This window comes from Trichosurus vulpecula, chromosome 2 (genome assembly GCF_011100635.1).
Source record: "Trichosurus vulpecula isolate mTriVul1 chromosome 2, mTriVul1.pri, whole genome shotgun sequence".
NCBI classification, from domain to species: Eukaryota; Metazoa; Chordata; class Mammalia; order Diprotodontia; family Phalangeridae; genus Trichosurus; species Trichosurus vulpecula.
In genome coordinates this window covers 259,197,404-259,216,290 of record NC_050574.1, presented here as the reverse complement: position 1 = coordinate 259,216,290, position 18,887 = coordinate 259,197,404, and the positions used below count along the sequence as shown (strand labels likewise).

Here is an 18,887-nt window from a genome sequence, read left to right as displayed (position 1 = left end):
TTCCCAATACTAGTTCCCATTGGATCATGTACTTGTCCTCAAAAATTCTATTTTCTTTTATTGACTTTCCTTGGCATAAATATTCCATAGTGAGATAAACTCTTAGCCCAGTTTTTGTGTATCTAATCTCCTCTTAATTGGTCTCTCTAACCTTCACCTGAATCAACAAGCCCACATACATCCACCAGGCCTTTTTCTTATGCTTTCCTGAATTCCATGTCATTATTCAAATGAAACCACATCTAATAACATAAGAGGCACTTGAATTAGATAAAATTCTCAATTTCTAAACTGATTTAAATTCATTCTTCAAGTGTAAATGGTCATCCAATTTTGTTGGTCTACTAACCACAGGAATTAACCTTTTCTCTCTACAAGCTACTACCTGGGACCTTCCTCTTCTCATTCAGCCCCTGATTCTTTTTGACTCTATGTGGCAAGACTGACTGGTTAGTTAAAGGGGGAGGGTAAACCTTTAAGATTGTGCTTCCCTTCTTTGCTTCCTTCCCAGACCCTCAACATTATTCCCAGAGGACTTGACCCTCCCAATGTTCTCTCTTTTATTTGTCCTTTACCTCAAAGCCATAGAATCATAGTGCTAGAGCTAGAAGGGACTGCAGAGGTCCTCTAGTTCAACACCTTCATTTTTTTTAAAGTTTTTTTTTTAAATAAACTTACAACTAAGGGGAGTGAGGCTGAGAGAAGGAAGCTAAGTGACTTACCCAGGGTCATATAACTTTTATGTGTTTTAAATTGGGAGATGAGAACTCTGGTCTCCTTGATTCCAGGTCCACTATCCCATCCACTACACCATACTGCCTCCTAAACATGTTGAGTTTGAGATACTCGTTGGTATTGTCCAACAGACAGTTCATGTTGCAGAACTTAAGCTCAATAGGGGGAAGTCTAGGGATAGGTGGGTATATAGAGATAATTAAATTGCAGAGATAAATCCTTAAACCCATGGGAGCTGATGAAGTCAGCAAATGATAACAAAGAGAAAACAGAAGAGGTGCTAGGGATAGTAGATATGACTAGGATGACGAAAGAACAGAAGAGATTGAGAAGGGCAGACGAGTAGAAGGAGAGCCAGGATAGAGTATCAGGTTACCAGTGATAGAAGAGAGGTTACAAGAGAAGAGTGTGTTCAGCAGTGTCACATGCTGCAGAGAAGTCAAGAATTGAGGATTGACCATTAGATCTGGAAATTTAAGAAATCATTTGGTAATTTTTACATTATGAGTTCTAAGTAATCAACGTTTCCTACAAATTGGATTTATCAACCACTAACAAATAAGGAACTGCCAATATGTAAAACTTCCAGTTTGGTTTGTCTTTCTGGTCTGGCGTATAGCAGTCACTACCCTCTCTAACAACTCAGCTAAATGTGTCCTTTGTAACAAATCCAGATCATTAAGGCGGAGAATAAGTTAGGTACAACTTCAGCTCCAACTCTTAGTCTAGAGGTTAATTCTGTGTTGTAGCACATTTTATACATAGCCCCTTGAAGGCCATTTTTATCTTTCTAATCCATCTCTGTCCTTTTTCTGTTATCATACCAGTTGCCAATTTGTTACAGAGGAGAATTGCATTTTTTCTAGCATGTAATACTGTGCTAGTTAGGAGAAATAGCCTATCACCTTTTGCTTGTTTCCATGAATATTCATTTCTGAAATAATCACCCAATATATGATGACTCCTGAAGAAATAATGATTGGATCCTGGATGACTGACAGCTTTTGAGCTCTAAAACAATGAGAACTGACATTTTGTAGTATGTTAACATTTTATATGCATTGTCTTATTTCTTCTTGCATCAATTCTATGAGATAAGAGTTACAGGTCTTGTTATCTGTATTTTACAGTTGAGGAAATGAATCCAGAAAGGGTATTACTTGCCCATGAGGATACTGAATTTGAACTCAGATCTCTTCCAAACTCTCTATTAAGTGCTCTTTCTATTATACCATGCCACCTCTCAGTAGAGACCAGCATTATGGCAGCTGTTCTTACATGTTTTGTGTTATTTTTCTTCAGAAAAATACTTCAGAATACTTGCCATATATCCTTTATGATGGCGATTTGAATGAATAAATAAATGAAAAAGCTTTTGTGAAGCCCTTCCAGACATTGTGAAAAGTAATGGGCATACAAATACAAACAAGCAAGACAATCCATGCCCTCAGGGAGCTTACATTCTAATACGGAAAGACTGGGAAAGATATCATAATAGCAGTGGGTTTTTGATTACTGCTTTCAGAACTGGAAGCACATGGCAACGTTACTGGGAGATGGTCAGAGAGATTGGTTTTTTTTTCTAACATATTTGTTATCAAGCTCTGAAATGCCATCTAAATGTGATCTTTGTAACTTGATTAACTTAACTATGCTAATTTATTTAGTACCTGGTAGAGTTAAGGCTTAAAGATAATGTCAGATGCTTACATTTATCAACAAAATGTAGAGTTTTGGCATATTCTCTATATGTCTGTCTTTGTTAAATATCAGAGATCATGGTAGGGGGGAAGGTCACTCTTTGATTCTCAAAGCACTATTGGTAATGATACATAGTAGGCAGTTGAAGACGACTCCTCCTGCCTCCCACCTTTTTGTGCTGTTTCTTCCCTTGAACCATTTGTCACAGTATACTTATATGACTCAGTTTTAGTAAGCCTTTGTTTTGCTGCATGGGAAGTACTTTCTGAATTCTTTCTTAAGGAACTGAGTCAGAACCAGAGATGAATACTTATTGTGCATGTGGTGCTAAGAGGATTGATGAGAAAATCTAATTCCCAGATAAGTATGATTGCTTACATTGTACAAGGCACAGGCGTAAGATATGGAATAGAATATTGCAGAAAGTCACCTCATCATTCATTATGTTGGTTCACATGGCTTCTCAAAGAAGAGGACTGTGAAGATTCTGTTAGGAAGCATTTTGGAGGCATTTCCATTTTCTAGGAGATTTAGCGACACCATTTGCACAGATTCATTATATTGCTAGCTTAGATCTAGCCCATTACGTAATTTGGCCAACTTCTCTACACTGTGCACTTCCGTAGCCATTTTAACTTTCTTTATATTTTCAAAATTCTGTTCTTTGAATGTCAGTTATGTCTGTGATGTTTTAGGTGACATTGAGTTGAATTTCTTACTATAATTTCCAGTAGCCATTAACTTCAGTAAGTGGTGATTTACTCAAGCTTTGACGTCTTAGAAATAAAGAATCCTTGAGCTTTACAGTAGTATCATTTGGGTTAGGTGGATCTTTAAAGCTTATTCTTAAAAATGCTCTAATACTGTTAAGTCATATTGTGGCACAGTGAGAAGAATACTGGATTTTAGCATCAGGGGACCTCTGATCCCACCCCTAGGACCTTAGACAACTTCAGTTTCCTCATCTCCAAAATGAGGAAAGTTGGACTCCATGACCCTTCGCATTCCTTCCAGCTCTTAATTTAAGATCCAATATTCTCTCTTTGGAGGACTGTAATATTTCAGAATGGACTAGCATTGTAGAGTACAATGAATATGTCACTTATGTGTGTAAATGTTTGCTTGTAAAACATATTTTGGAGGCTCTGAAAATGTGTTTCTTTTAAAGTCTGAGTTTATTTTTTTTCTCTCCCTTTAGAGTACAGCAGTCCCTAGAACTTGGGCTTCAACAGACCATCTCTCTATAGTTTGGTGAGTAAGATCTTGTGTCAACAACCCGGCTGGCAGCTTCTGTGGGGGTATAAGATTCACCCACAGCCAACACCCAGAAAGCTGCCAACAGCACAGGTTCTTTCGATCTGCCTAATTAAGGAAAGCAAGGTGAAGGGGTTGACCAGCTTACTTTTAATTCAAATATCATTCAGTTAGTTCAGGGGAAAAAAACCAGCACCCTGAACTTCAAAACAAAATGCAAATTACAGACATCAATAGACTTTGTCTGATTCAAGTCCCAACAGATAGTTACCACAGTTCAACAAAGTTTCAACATCCAGGTTTACAAGCTGGAGGGCTCCTTAGCTACAGCTGCCTGGAGTCTCCTCATCAACACCATCTCCAGAGCCCCGCACCAATAGCTCTGTCCTCCCTTCTTATAGGGCTTTAGACATCATCAGACATCATCTGAATCACCAGAGCTCAGGCTCTGGTGATTGGTTCTTGAGTTGCCCCCTCCCCTTAGGACCCTGGGATGTTCACATCCACATGGATTACATTAACACCTAATGGGGTTTGGGCCTGGGGCTTAGCACCTAGTAAAGCTCACTGAGATAAATTGAGTCACTCAAAGAAAACAAAGACAATTCTGGTTACAGATCTATAGTTAATAAGGCAGTTGTCATTTTTGCCATTCATATTGTGGGGCCCCCACTTATCATTTGGTGCACTGAAGTGTAATTCAGAAAAAGGCTTTTTTTAATGTAGGGACTTAGCAACCTGGTAGGTGGGATTTGGAAAAGTTACTTACCTCTTCTAGGTCTCACACCTCTCAACCTTAAAATAGATAGATAATAATCAATATCTAATTTCTCTTGCATAGTAAATATAACAAAAATTATGAAATCATTTTGCAATTCTCAGGTATGTAAGAGGGTAGAATCATTTTGCCCTAATTCTGCCAATTGTAGGGTGGCATACCCTCTGAGAGAATAGGGGCACCAAAGAAAGCAAGGCTCATACCAGCTTGGATATTAATAGGTTTAATTGTAGTTAATTAAGTTAATTGGGAGAATTTACTCACAAGAGGCCATTTGTCCTGGGGGGCAGCAGGAAAAAGTAACATTGTAGATCACAACATCAACCCCAGCTCAGATATTATATAGAAACAGAACAAAGAAGGCATAGTGCCAGGGTGGCCCAGGGTCACATGCAAGTTTTCGCATGGGATAGTTGGAGTTTCTTTTGCTCTTTACATTTACTCAAGGTAGTTTGCATTCTCTGTGAGACTCAAGGTAATGTTCCTAGGCTCTGGCTACCACTGTACAAGGTGCTATGCTGTATTTAATAATAATGCTTAAAACGGTAGGATTATAGTCATCCCTGAAACCAAAGACATATGATACAGAGCTTTCTTATTTTAGATTTTTCATTTATAAATATTTTCTTATCAATTTCCTTAGGTGTAAACAACTGCAGTTGACTACAGTTAGAGCTTTTTTTGACCTTATTGATGAGGACACTAAACAGGTAAGTATTAGTTTACAAATTACATATGTATTTCATGTGTATTACATGTGTATTTTAATATAATGGACTCCTATACCTCATTGACTTGTGGACTTAATACATAATTTATTTTTACTCTTACGGAAATAATAGCTTTCATGACTAAGTAGGATTGATACCAGAAATGCAAAGCTTAGAAAAAAATATCAAAAATGTACAACTTAATATACAATATGAAGCTTTAATAGTTTGTAGTCAAGTTGTTTTTCAGTTGTGTTCAACTCTCTGTGACCCCATTTGGAGTTTTCCTACTACAGCAAAAATGGAGTGGCTAGGTGGTACAGTGGCTAGAGTACCAGGCCTGGAGTCAAGAAGACCTGAGTTCAGATTCAGCCTTAGACACTTACTAGCTGTGTTACCCTAGGCAAATCACTTAACCTTGTTTGCTTCAGTTTCCTCATCTATAAAATGAGCTGAAGAAGGAAATTGCAAATGGCAACCCCTCCAATATTTTTGCTGAGAAAACCCCAAAAAGGGGTCACAAGGAGTCACACATGACTGAAAACAACAACAACTAGAAGAGAAGAATAGCATGTTCCTCCTCTTGAGGGACTTATGAGCGTAGTAATATTACAAGCTACATAGTCTTCTCTTTAGACTGCTACTCAACTATGGTTTCACATGAACTGTGAAAAATGTCGCATGTTTTCTTTTCAGATAACTGTGAAACCCAAAAAGAAGATGTCTGTTTTGAATCATCACTTTATAAAGAATCCAGCAAAGCTTTTTGAGGAAATTCCTAATATAGTTGCTGATTTAACAGGTTGGTGATAAGAATAGCATATTTATACTTTAGTAGATTCTAAGAATAATATCTGGACACACCATCGTTATAACCTAACAGAGTTTGGGACCCCATGGGGATTAGAGAGATAGAGAGATAGATAATGGCTAAGGGAGGGTAGATAGGTAGAGATAGCTATAGATTAATAGATGTAGATTGATAGATGATAGATAAGTAGAAAAAGATAGACAGATGTAAATAGGTAGATAGATAAATAGATGATAGAGCATTTACCAAGCACTTACTATATGCCAAATTCTGTGATTAGCTATGAAGATACAAAAACAAGAAAATAAGGTCCTCCTATTTTCAAGGAGCTTACATTCTAATAGGGGAAGATAAAACATTAAGAGGGATTGGGAAACATGGGAGGAATGTGGAGAGAAGGGTTGCCACACAGGGCAAGACTCCTGTGGGAAGGTAGAACAGATCAGAAAGTGACTGAGCCCCAGCCACACTGGACTTCCTCTAGATAAAGGCTATCGTGGGCAGGTATTTACCTATCAGGAATCAGGCCTTAGGTGGACAGGGGAATCTGATGAGAAGACAGAGGAAGACTGAAGAGTGAACTAGAAGTATTTAATGTATTGCAGCTTTTAAAAAATTCATAGTGAAACAGTGGCATTCATGTAGCTTTTTGTGTATTAATATAATGTGTACATGTGACAATACATTAATACAATACACAAGTAAGAAGCCAAAGGAGAAAGGATGGAAGCAGGAAATTAGAAAAAAGATTCTCAGATATTGTGGATGAAAATTTTCTTCTACTGACAACAGTATTACAAAATAAGGAAGGTATTTTCTCATGACTGTGGTTCAAATTTAGATTAGCTAGTACCAGCTGAAGAGTGAATTCTTAAAGAAAAATAGAGGTAATAGGATAAGCATAATAGGTATAGACTTAAGTAATGATATAAGAAAAAAACTCAAGATTCCTGCATTTCCAGATTAGGTAACACTTTATCTCCCAAGGTAATAACTATCTTGGGTGAGAAGGGACCCTGGATTTTCATGCAGAAATACATCTTAAACAGTTTAGCTCTGAAGATGATAATGATAGTTTCTTTAGTATAAATTAAGATACTGTGTATAAATATACAATATAAAGGCTACTGAACTTTAGAGGGTACGTGAAATCCTTCAGTTCTTTTCCTGGCTTGATAGTAGTTGCTTCAAAACTTGATTTTACACAAATACTAAATTTAAAATTTAAAAAAGAAATCCACCTCAGGATGCAGAATTGTTTCTATATAAAATTAGATCCACATTCTCACAGTTATTGGTGCAGAGCAATGATTTACCAGGAAGTTCTGCCAGATGAATGCTGCAATCTGTCACACAGAGAATTTTTCCTCTCAATCCTTTCTGAAGATCCTAAGAGGAGAACTTGCCAGATCTCAAGTCTGCACCAGATTCAATGCAAAAATTTTGTTTCTGCTTTCAAATTTCATGCTTGTCACTAAGCTATGGCCGAGGGCTGCCAAGTGAGTATAATGTTTAAGATACATTCCTTCCATTTTCAAAAGCCAATTCAGTTATTTCAACTGGAATTTGTGCTTAAGGAGTCATCATAGCAACCTTTGTTCTCATTTAATCACTGAAACTTTTCTTCTGCCGGCTGATCTGAGCCTTCTTGGAAAATTTTAGTCTTGTTATCTTGTTACCTTATCAAAAGCCTAGCCTGCCAGGGCAGTGTGTCTGAGAAGTGTGACCCATGTTAGCCAAAGCATTAAGTACTTGTTTCTCATCCAGTTGAAAAAATTAAATGAATGCTTTGTATACCCCTCTCATGCAGGGCTTGTAGTAGTACCAGTGATAGAAATAGTAAAGTCAGAAGCAGGAATAAGCTTTGGGGAAAGGACACATTGTTTGAGATACACATGGGACATCCAGGCAGAAGCATCTTGGAGGCAGTTAAAGACTTGGGTCTGGAGCTTAGAAGAGAAGTCAGGGATGGAGAAAACATATTTGTGAGTCATCTGTGGAAATGAATTACTTAAATTCAGAGGAGTTAATGAAGTCACCAAGGTAGAGAGAGAAGAGGATGTATTTAAGGAAGAGCAGCAGGTAAAGAAACAAACACAGAACCAGCAGAGCATGTATGATGTCTCAGAAGCCAAGAGAAAAAAAACTTCCAGAAATACAGAGTGATCCACCTTCTCTTGGTCAAGACAGGTCATTAAATTGGGTGATTAGGAGGACATTGGTAATCTTTGAGAGAAGTTTCAGTAAAGTTGTGCAGACAAAAAGTGAGATTACAAAGGACTGAAGAGAGAGTTAGTAAAATGGAAACTTGGAATAGAGGCTGCTTTTTTTGTCACATAGTGTCCAGAAATGGAGAAATAATTTTGCCTTTCTCTGGTCAGGCTACATTGACAATATTGTGTATAGTTCTGGGCACCACATTTTAGAAAAGAGTATACTGGAAAGCATCCAGAATGCAATGGACCTTGAGATACTGCCAAATAAGGATTGTTTAAAGGAAAAAGGCATATTTAGCCTGGAGAAGAGAATACTTAGGGGAAACATGATAGTTGCCTTGTCTTTATATCCCCAATGGTATCTTACACATAGTAGTCACTTAATATATGCTTTTTAAATTAGAAAAAAACACTGACCACAAAGGGGAAGAAAAGAAATGGGATAGTAACAAAATGATTTAGAAGGGACATATTTTTCTTGTTTTATGAAAGAAGATAAATACTTTTCCTTTCTGTTGTTAGCTCCATAGTGAGAACAAGACTAAATATAGTTATTAAATTGTTAATGTAGGTGCTAGTTAGTTATGAGTACATGATGGCAACCCATATTTCCTGTTTTAAAATACCTTATGTTTAGAAATGTAGACTTTGTTTAATGTCATATTATGAAGAATAAATGTTTCTTCCAGCAGTCAGCAGGAAAGCAGTTAAGATTTTATCATTCAGAAGTGAGAATAATTTTCTCTACTTTAGGGACATCTAAATGGGTTCCAGTGAAAGTATCAAAATGGACCTTTATGGCTTTTAATGTAAGTACTTAACCAAATATTTTAGAATGAAGATAATATCTACTTTGTGAGGGTGAATATATATAGTGATTTTTTTCCTCTCTATTTTTTAGGAGTCTTATGCGATGTATTTTGCATTTCCGCTCGCAAATCACAGAAAAACCTATACCCATGTATACTGTCAGAACAGCATGATGGTAAGAAAATGTCTGTACTTTATTTTTTAAAGTTTAAAATGGCTAAAGATAGTTCATTCTTTAGAGCCAATCATATAACACAACTATCAAGAATTTCACAATTTTATTCTTCATTGGGCTGAACATATAAATATACCCTTCCCGGTATCTAGGGATCTGTGAAACCTAATGAATAATCAGATGGTTCTTGAGGAACTATAGAGTTAAGGCCAAGAGAGTTAGCTGTCTAAAAAAGGATATTTTTATGACACTGGAGAAGCCTCATGAGTAAGCCTTACCTCCCACGGTGGTATCAGCTATACAAATAGAATACCCATATCCACTGGTCAGAACTCCTTTGCTAGACAGTGCTACAGATAAGGTAACATTCTTTTTCAGATGTGCTTTTCCTGGACTTCATGAGGTCCACTGTTCTTCTGTTAGCACTTTCATTACATGACCAATCTTCTTAATTTCAACATAATATTATTATTTGCATGTAGCAGTTCTTCTCTTTTTAGATGATTTTCATCTATAACTTTTTAGTGTGGTTGGTTTCTGTCCTGTCCCTGTCACTCTTCTACATCTGTTCTTCCCACATCATCAGTCAGCTTCTCAAAGGGTTTCCATTAAGTTACACACACACACACACACATGCGCGCACACACACACACACACCCTCTTTGATTTCATTGGTATAGGAAACTCGAAGTGAGGACACTTCCTCTATCAATGAGGCAGCTCATCTGCAATTTCTAGTCTCAGAAAACTGTGAGGAACATTGATGGTAACTTTGGTCGCCAGTGGTACAGAGGCAGACCTTGACCCTGACTCTAAGTCTAGTTCTCTATTCACTACATCACACTGTTTTTGGGGGCGTAAATATCCCCAATCTATAGGATTTGTCTTATAGCTCTATCTGTTGATAGATCCAGTTGTATGATTTCATTGGTGTGGAGAACTCCCAGTGAGAAACTTGTACTGATGCAGATCAGCAACCCTTCTTCAAATTAAAGTCTTAGAGTGGTGGTTGCTTCACATCTAGGCTCAAACTCAAGCCATGTTTCATTTGACTCCCCAGACTTCTCCTCACTAGCCACCGTGCTGCTCTGTCCCTTTCCTAATTGCTGAACTAGGATCAAATAACTGTCTTTGCTCATGGAAAAGATATGTTAGTCTTCAGTCTGCTCCCTTTTGACTGCACTCACCATCCCTGTAAGCTTCCAAACCAAAATATTCCTCCCTGGCAACTACTCTCCTATATATGTTAGCTCTCTTGTTGGAATGTTAGCTTCTTGAGGGCAGGGATTGCTTTTGTATTTATATTTGTACCCTCAGTGTTTAGGGCAATGTTTAGCATATATTAAGCACTTATTAAATGATTTTTTATTCATTCATTTCATTCATTTAAGAATTGCCTGCAGCACTGAGAGATTAAGTGATTTGCCCAAGGACACACATCTACAATGTATCAAATATAGGACTTTAATGCAGATTGTTTGACTCCAAGCCAGGAACTGTATCCACAGCATTCTGCTGCCACTTGCACATGCATGCATACATGCATGCTTTCTGTATATCATAAACACACATTTTGTAGATATGCACATATATATCTGTATAAATCTCTCTGTAAATACATGTGTGTTTATATACACACATATATGTAAAATGAAGTGACCCTTCTCTTTGCCAAGGCCAGTACCTCTACACATATCCTTAATTCCATCCTTTCCCAGCAGCTTGTCCCTTCAGTCATTTCCTCCCTCTCTCTAATTCTCAGTCTCCCACCTGGCTCCTTGCTTACTACCTTCAAATATGCCCAAGATTCTTCCCTACCCCCCATTGTTTAAAAACCTTTACAAGACCCTCCCATTTCTTCAAACTATCATGCTCTATCTCTCATTCCTTTTTCAGCCAAATTCCTAGGGGAAAAAAGCAGACTCCAGTTCTATTACCTCCACTTCTTCTCATTCCCGTTCAACCCTTTGCAATCTGGCTTCTCCTCTTATCCCTTAGGATCCCAAACTTATTTGGTCTGCCACCCTTTTAATGAAAAATTACTCAGTGCCCCACTAGAAATCTAATTTCTTTAACGCTTTAACGTTTCTTCAAAATTTGCATCACTTCAAAAAATATATAAAATAATTTATTAAAAAAGACACATCTTAAATATAATAATTTATTGTAAATTTGTGAGGTTTTTCCTGGATTGAAATTTTGATGATGCAAATTGTGTCATGTAACTGTATAGTATTATATTGTAAGTAAGTCATTACACACACATATTCCTGCCAATGTGTGCTGGACTTCTCGACAATGTGTGACATGACACACTCACCTGCCAACACTTGCTTGTTAATACATCAGCAGACATGACCACTGACTTGCATTTTTTGTGTTTATTTGAAAAATAATGTAGTCACTATGACTTTAGCTCTGTTATATAGCAGATGAAACATGTATGAATGGTTTTTCAAGATTTTCTTATTTGTTCTTCTTTCCTTATACTTTTACTGCCCCCCCCCCTTATTTTTATTCAATGCCTCTCAATTGCACCCGAGGCTACTACTGCCCTCCCCCATTGGTCCAGTGCCCCCAGGGGGCGCTATTGCTCAGTTTGGGAACATATGTCTCTTGGAATATTCTCTCTAGAATTACCAATAGTCTTTTAATTGCCAGATAAGAAACTTTTCTCAGGTCTCATCCTTCTTGATCACTCTGCTGTATTTGACAGTGTTTACTACCCTCTCTGCCTGCATATTTTCTCTTCTCTGCATTTCTATGACACTACCCTCTCTGATGCTCTTACCTCTCAAACCTCAAAGGTCTCTTCTTAGAAGCCTATTACTTAAAATTAAAGATACATGTGTTTTACAAATAGTATTTTTTGAGGTTGAAGTTTCAAATATATATTTACTTTATTTCTCTGCTTGCTTCACCGCCAGTGAATTGGAGGCACCTATGTTATCATTTTGTTTATTGTACATAAGCATAACTTAAGACCAATGTATGCCATCACTCAGTTTCACCCTTCACATATGAAGTGTCCTATTTTCAGTTATTGATTCAGTTAATTTATTGGCACTGGCTTAGGTGCTGAGGGTTAGGGTTATGTATTAACTCTTCAAGTTAATAAGACATATAGGTACATAGGTCTAGAAATGGAATGGATTTCAGAAGCTTCCTCTAATTCCACCCTTAAATTTTACAGATGAGAAAAATAAGGCCTAAGGAAGTTAAGTGACTTGCCCAAGGTCACATGGATATTAAAAGACAGCAGTCAGGATTTGAAAACAAGTCCTTGCTCTTAAAATGTTTATAATCTAGTAGAGTATTTTGGCTGCATTATTTTTTGCAGAGCTTATCCTTATTTTTGTGTTTGTTTCTATTCTCATGGTTGACTTACTTATCTTGCTTATTGATTATCCCAGGCCCATCTGCTCTAGTCTGCCAGTTGCCTTAGTTTAGGTTCGCAGTTCACAGAGATTCACAGTTATGTCATGCATTCTTTGAAGTTATTTATCATTTTGTTCTTTGTGAATTTCTTGAATCATCTTTGCTTGTGGTTACTCCATTTAAATTCGTTCTGCAACTGAAATAGAATATTCTCTTATGTTGTCTCCTTAAATGTCTAGCACAGTCATATCCTGTTTTGATGAGTATTACTTCAGTATTAGTATACTGAATATATTTTAGGACCAAATATGACATGCTTGCATTATTGATAGAATTTATCAGGAAACTGGATTTAATGCCTTTCCTAGGTTCAGGATGAAAAACTGCTTAGGAGATTAGATGACATTAGAGTAAAGGACTCTCATCCAGGAATTTGATGTTCCATTAATGCCACACTTTCCTGCCAGCCTTCCACAGCACATCTTGACTCCTCCTCCCTCCCACCCTCCAGCCATTTAATTTAAGTCCCTCTTTCTTTGTTAAATCATTTAAGACACATAGGTCATCCTACTGCTTTAGGCTTCCTGCCTTCCCTGTCTTCTTACTCCCTCTCAAAGGAGGCATCACTGGTGGAATTCTAAGTAACAATATCCTTACCTTTGTTTATGTTGCTTCTCCACTCAGTCTGTAGTGGATCTTTAAAAAATTGATGTTGCCTTTGTTCTTATTTTAACTCTATTTAACACTTTGTCTTGTTTTGTGTTAACTGACAGGATATACATAGTTGGATTTATGGCTGTATAAACAGTGTTTCTATGTGGTGAGTATGTTATATTGTATTAGAAATGTATTGCTTTGCCTCCATTTAGAGTCACTTAAAGACCAAAATTTTAGTTTCCCCCCCAACATAAATTAAATATTCAAAACCATCAGACTTTATTTTAAACTAATTTAATGTTACATGTATAGTGGAAGACTGCCAGACTTGGAGTCAGAATGACTTGGGTTTGAGTCTTTGTTCCAACACTTAATATCTATGTGACTTTAGACAAGTTGCTTAAACTCTCTGAACATCCATCTTCTCTTCTATTAAATGAAGATTGTAATACTCTCACCACCTACTTCCAGGGATGTTGGAAATAATGAGTTTTATAAAACTTAAAATGCTATATAATTGTTGCCAATTACATAATTCCTGATGGTTGTTTACAACTGTATTACCAATTTTAAATTCATTCTGTGGCTTATTTGCTAATTCTTTGTTATTTTTGCTTTTTGTTTGCCAGTTGTTTTTGCTTTTTTTTTCACATATGCAACTGTTATGTTGATCAGAGTCTAACCTCAGGTATTTGTCTCTTTTGATAACAACCTTGTTCTGGTTCATTTATAGTACTCAAGGTGTTGACTTGTCCTGGAAGAGTGAACTACTGCCAACAATGAAGGTACATTATACCTTTTTAATTTGGGTTCTTCCTGATGAAAAAGTGCTTTGGTATATTTGTAAATACTTTGAAACTCTATTGGTACATGCAGTTTTAATCTGTCTTGGTAGTAAGTACTTCCTTAGCCTTTTAGAAGCATTTTCTTAAGGAATATAAGAAGCATTTTTTTAGTTTCCTTTTATTATTTTCCTGGTTCATGGTAAATCTGTTCATATAAATCTTCCAAATTTTTAGTGATTTTTTTAAATAAACATTTGAAAAATTAATCTGACTATCCACTGCTTCCCCCATAGTTAATTTAAAAAAAACCAGAAATTAAGCCCTCCAATTCGTTAAGCCATTCCCCAATAAGAGGATACCCCCTTAATTTCCAATTCTTGCTACTGCGAAAAGTGCTATTATCCATATTTTTGCACATGTAAATTCTTTTCCTCTTTCTTTGAGGTTTCAAACTAGTAGTGATATAGCTAAATCCATTTATCTTGGATATGAGACCTTTAACAGAGAAACTTGCTGCAAAGATTTTTTTTCTCAGTTACCAGTTTTTCTTTTAATTTTTACTATCTTAAGTTTCTGAGAAACTTTTTTTACATTTAAAAATATATAGTAAATGAGTCAAATTATTTTATGTAGTTATTTTAAATTGCATTTAATTATTTTAATTTAATTTACTTACCATGCTTGCAGTGAAATATAATTTATTTTTAATTTAATTTAATTTACTTACCATGCTTGCAGTGAAATATAAAGAACACAATGGTAAAGCTTCTTCAGTAAACATAATTATTAGGAACTTGGTTTCCAGTTATTTTATCATTATTGGTAATTTAAATGTGCCATCAAGGAAATTTTATAAAGTACCAAATAAAATTTGGAGACTCTGTCATAATTATAAACAGGAATCATATGTGTTTAAAGCAAAGTCTTATAGCATATGTCAAATCATTATGCACCTAATTGAATGAAACTCCTTTCTCATTTGTTTCAGACTTTCATGTTGAAACTTCAAGATTATCCAAAATTGTCTCATCTTGTTGTTTATGTACCAACTACTAATGGAAACAGGGTAATAACAATTTTTAAACATTCTCAACTTGTCTGTTAATATAAAAATATTAATGGAAATAAGATATTCTAAGTATATTTGTGATAGTTACATAAAAATTTTAAAATAGCCTTTATAAAATTATATTTGGTGATTGTATTTATTTTTCCCTTTCCTATTTGCAAATAACACGATATGCTTCATGTGTATTTGGAGCACTCCTTAGAGTCGTAGAAAAGCATTAATACCAATTTTATTCTGATTCAACTTTGAATACAAATGCTTGTCCAGATGAGAACTTTCAGTTGCATTTTTCTGTCTTGGAAAGGTTTGAAAGCAAAATTCTCGGTCTTAAAGTCTTACCAATACCTATATTAGATTCACGGCTTTCTTCTACTTAGCTTAAATCAGAAGGGATTCTTCAGCGGCATTAATCTAACAATCCTTTTTATAATTTCCTTTTCTTTTTTATGTTTAGGGCTTTTTTATTTACTACCACTACTACTAATTCTTTTTACAAATACATTTTATTGATATCTTTTGTTTTTTACACTGTGTAAATTTCCCCTTGTATCCCTCTTCCTTCCCCATCCTAGAGAATTGTCCTTTATGGACGATAACAATGAAGAGGAAAAAAACACTACCAAAACGTATGATTACATTTTTTTAAATCTCACAATGTATTCCCATGTTCCACAACCATGAACTTCCCACCCCTTCCCCTTAAAGCCTCCACAAAGAAGTGCAGAGAGGTATTTTTTTCATGTCTCTTCTTTGGGGCCAACCTTGTTATTTGTAACATTTTAACATTCATTTTGATTGTTTTGTGATTGTTGTTTCCATTTCCATTCATAGATATTGTGTTTATTGTTTTCTTGACTATTCTTACTTCACTTTATATCAGTTCATGTAGTCTGTGCTTCTCTGTATTCATACATGTTTCTCGCAGCACAATAATATTCCCTTATATTCTTTAGTCATTCCCCAACTGATGGGTATCTACTTTGTTCTCAGTTCTTTAATAACAAAAAATGTTGCTATAAATTATTTTGATGTGTATAGAGACTTTCTTTTTATAATCAGCAACCTTCTTGGATGTAGGCATAGCGTATATTCTGGGCCAAAAGATAAGAACATTTTAGCCCCTTTATTTGCTAATTTTGCTTAATTCCAAATTATTTTTCAGAATGATTGTATTGATTCACAGGGCCACCAGCATTAAATTAGTATGCTTATCTTTCTACAATTCTTCCACATTGATTCTTTCTATCTTTTGTACCCTTTGCCAGTTTGCTGGATGTGAGGTGAAACTTCAGGGTTGTTTCAATTTGTATTGCTTTCATTATCATTGATTTGGAGCATTATTTCATATGGTTATTGATAGTTTGCAGTTCTTCTGTTTAGACTTACTTGTTTATGTCTTTTGACTGCTTGTCTGTTGGGGAATGTAAAATCCCTCTTTTCCAAAATGTGTGTTACTTCAGATAAATTTAAATGGTTTTCCAGTCTTTCCTCAAATTTCAATAATTTTTTCTTTATTTCTTTAGGGAGCTCCTTTAGTTTCTTTCCATTTACTGGCTTTTTTTAATCTTACGATAAACACTATTGTCCTGAAATACTCCATAATTATAAGATCAACCATATACAACTGATCTACAAGTTTGCCAAAATCTTTTATGGTTTGTGTTCTATACTCACTATACACAATAGATGTTTCTTATAAATGTATAAATCGAGCTACATTTTCCTTTTGACTTAGACTTTCAGTAAAATAATTTGTTCATTTATAATTCATCCTCATTTGTTAGTAGCTCCTAAAGTACTTTTGATATTCTCTCCCTTTCCTCTTTCTGAGCCTGTCTGCCAAGTATGTGATTATCTATAAACTAATACTCAAAAATAATAGGCAGACTTGCTATTTAAAGAGACATTGCCATTACCCCTTTTTATAATGAACATAACTTTAATTTATTGGGAAAAGTTAAATGTATTGTATCGAATTTTCTTAAAAGTTGGCACACCTTTAATAGAAGATTTTTTGCAACTTATGTTGATTGTTTTATTGAGATAGTTAATGATCATTGGTATCATTGATATTACTTGTTTAGAGGTTGAGTTTTGTAAACTTTTACATTTTATTTAGTGACTTTTTGCTTGGTCACCACATTTACTATAAGTTCAGTTTTACCAGTAAGGTTTTTTTGTGTGTTTTTCCCCCCAGTTTGTTTTAGACTGTGAATTTTTTCAAATAGAGTTAAGAACTGTACAGCTTCCTGTAACTCATCTCTTTTCTTTTGGTAGGTATCTTATTTCTTCAAATCTTGAAAACTACTTTTATTTGTAACAGATTATCTTTAACAGATTATTTTATGTTTTATAGTTTCAAAGTATCTTTTATCTGTGTGCTGGATTCCCACTGACAAGTTAAGAGGCACTGGAGCCTGCTTCCTTGTGTCGTGCTAAAGATTGTTGTTTAATCGAAGCAGTATAAAAACTGTTTAAAGCAAACATAATAATTATGCCTCTCATTGTTATGGTGCTATATGAAGAGTTCTCACTTGTATGACTTCATTTGATGCTAATACTACCCTATAAAATAAGGACTGATATTATTTTCCAGTTTATGCATTAAAAAACAGAGGCTCAAAGAAAATGTGATTTGCACAGCTTGAATCCAGGTCTCCTCACTGACTTCCTGTTCTCCTTCTACCATACTGTACTACCTGTGTAAATATCAGAAGTGGCTATGAGTATGAATGCTCTTATTCATAGTGAGTCAGTCTCTTGAAATGACCTTTGGAAGAATTGTCTGTCCTCCATAATAATCACATTGACTTGCAAATTACATTAATTAAAAGGTGTATGGGTTTGATTTTTTTATTAATTTTGTTTTTACATATGTTCTTGTGCTATGTTGGCCCTTTATGAGATCTTCATTTTCCTCATAACTTTCCAAGATTTCTCTAAAATGTTCTTTACATTCTATATGAGAAAAAAAAAGTGCTATTTGAAAGAAAATCCTGTCATCAAGTTAGGCCTCATTTCTTAGAAAACTACTAAGACTATGGCATCCCGTTATATAATTTCCCTCAAAAATGATGTGGCAAAATTTTTTTAACTTGATAAAATTAATTAATCTATGTTTGATGTTTTTAACCATGTGTGTGTATATGACTGAAAAGTTAGTCTAGCTCATCATTTGCTTTTAAGTGAAAATGGAATAAAATGTGCAAGTTTTTAAGTTTAAAGATGTTAATCCAAATAAAAATCCTAAAACTTAGATCAAAGAAATCAAGACTCTGAGTTGACTGCAGTGTTACATATTCTCTGCAGTAGTTTTTTTACTATTTGAGTCAGAGGCCAAGCGTTAGAAGTAGGTGACATATAGGAATTCAGTCCCTCATTATTTCTCCTTGGTATTTTTATAGCTATATGTATAATTTTGCATCCTTGCTGAATTTTCTCTTGCTTTTATTGGGCATTTCTTCAATTTGCCAAAGATATTTTTATTCTATTCCTTAATTTTATCCTAATTCCTTAGTCCTATTCTCTAAATTGCTAACTATATTCCTAAATTAATGTAATATCCTTTAATATAAATGCTGTCTAGTTGCTTATACATGCCTTGGTTTTAAAAAATATTTCTGTTAGATTCAGAAGGATATTGTACAATTAGCATCTGACCTGGCTCCTTTTTCCTATTGAAAACTTCTTGTGGTAATACTCTGAAAAATTAAAAGGTTATTGCATTTCTCTTCAAGTAATCCAGATTTCAGCAGGTATTAGATTTAGGCATAGGGCAAGTAGGAGGTACAGTGGATAGAGTTCTGGG

General features: G+C 35.2%; 1 protein-coding gene across 1 annotated transcript in view; it reads left to right on the top strand.

The window, feature by feature from the left end:
* The window catches only part of PGAP1 (post-GPI attachment to proteins inositol deacylase 1), a 91,555-nt gene that overhangs the window by 22,278 nt on the left and 50,390 nt on the right, over window positions 1–18,887 (top strand). Inside the window, exons 6-14 of the mRNA XM_036747142.1 lie at window positions 3,635–3,687; window positions 5,112–5,178; window positions 5,875–5,980; window positions 8,959–9,014; window positions 9,107–9,190; window positions 13,342–13,388; window positions 13,959–14,010; window positions 14,999–15,076; window positions 17,277–17,352. Of these exons, the coding sequence (XP_036603037.1) occupies window positions 3,635–3,687; window positions 5,112–5,178; window positions 5,875–5,980; window positions 8,959–9,014; window positions 9,107–9,190; window positions 13,342–13,388; window positions 13,959–14,010; window positions 14,999–15,076; window positions 17,277–17,352 (619 nt within the window). The remainder of the gene's footprint in view (window positions 1–3,634; window positions 3,688–5,111; window positions 5,179–5,874; window positions 5,981–8,958; window positions 9,015–9,106; window positions 9,191–13,341; window positions 13,389–13,958; window positions 14,011–14,998; window positions 15,077–17,276; window positions 17,353–18,887) is intronic.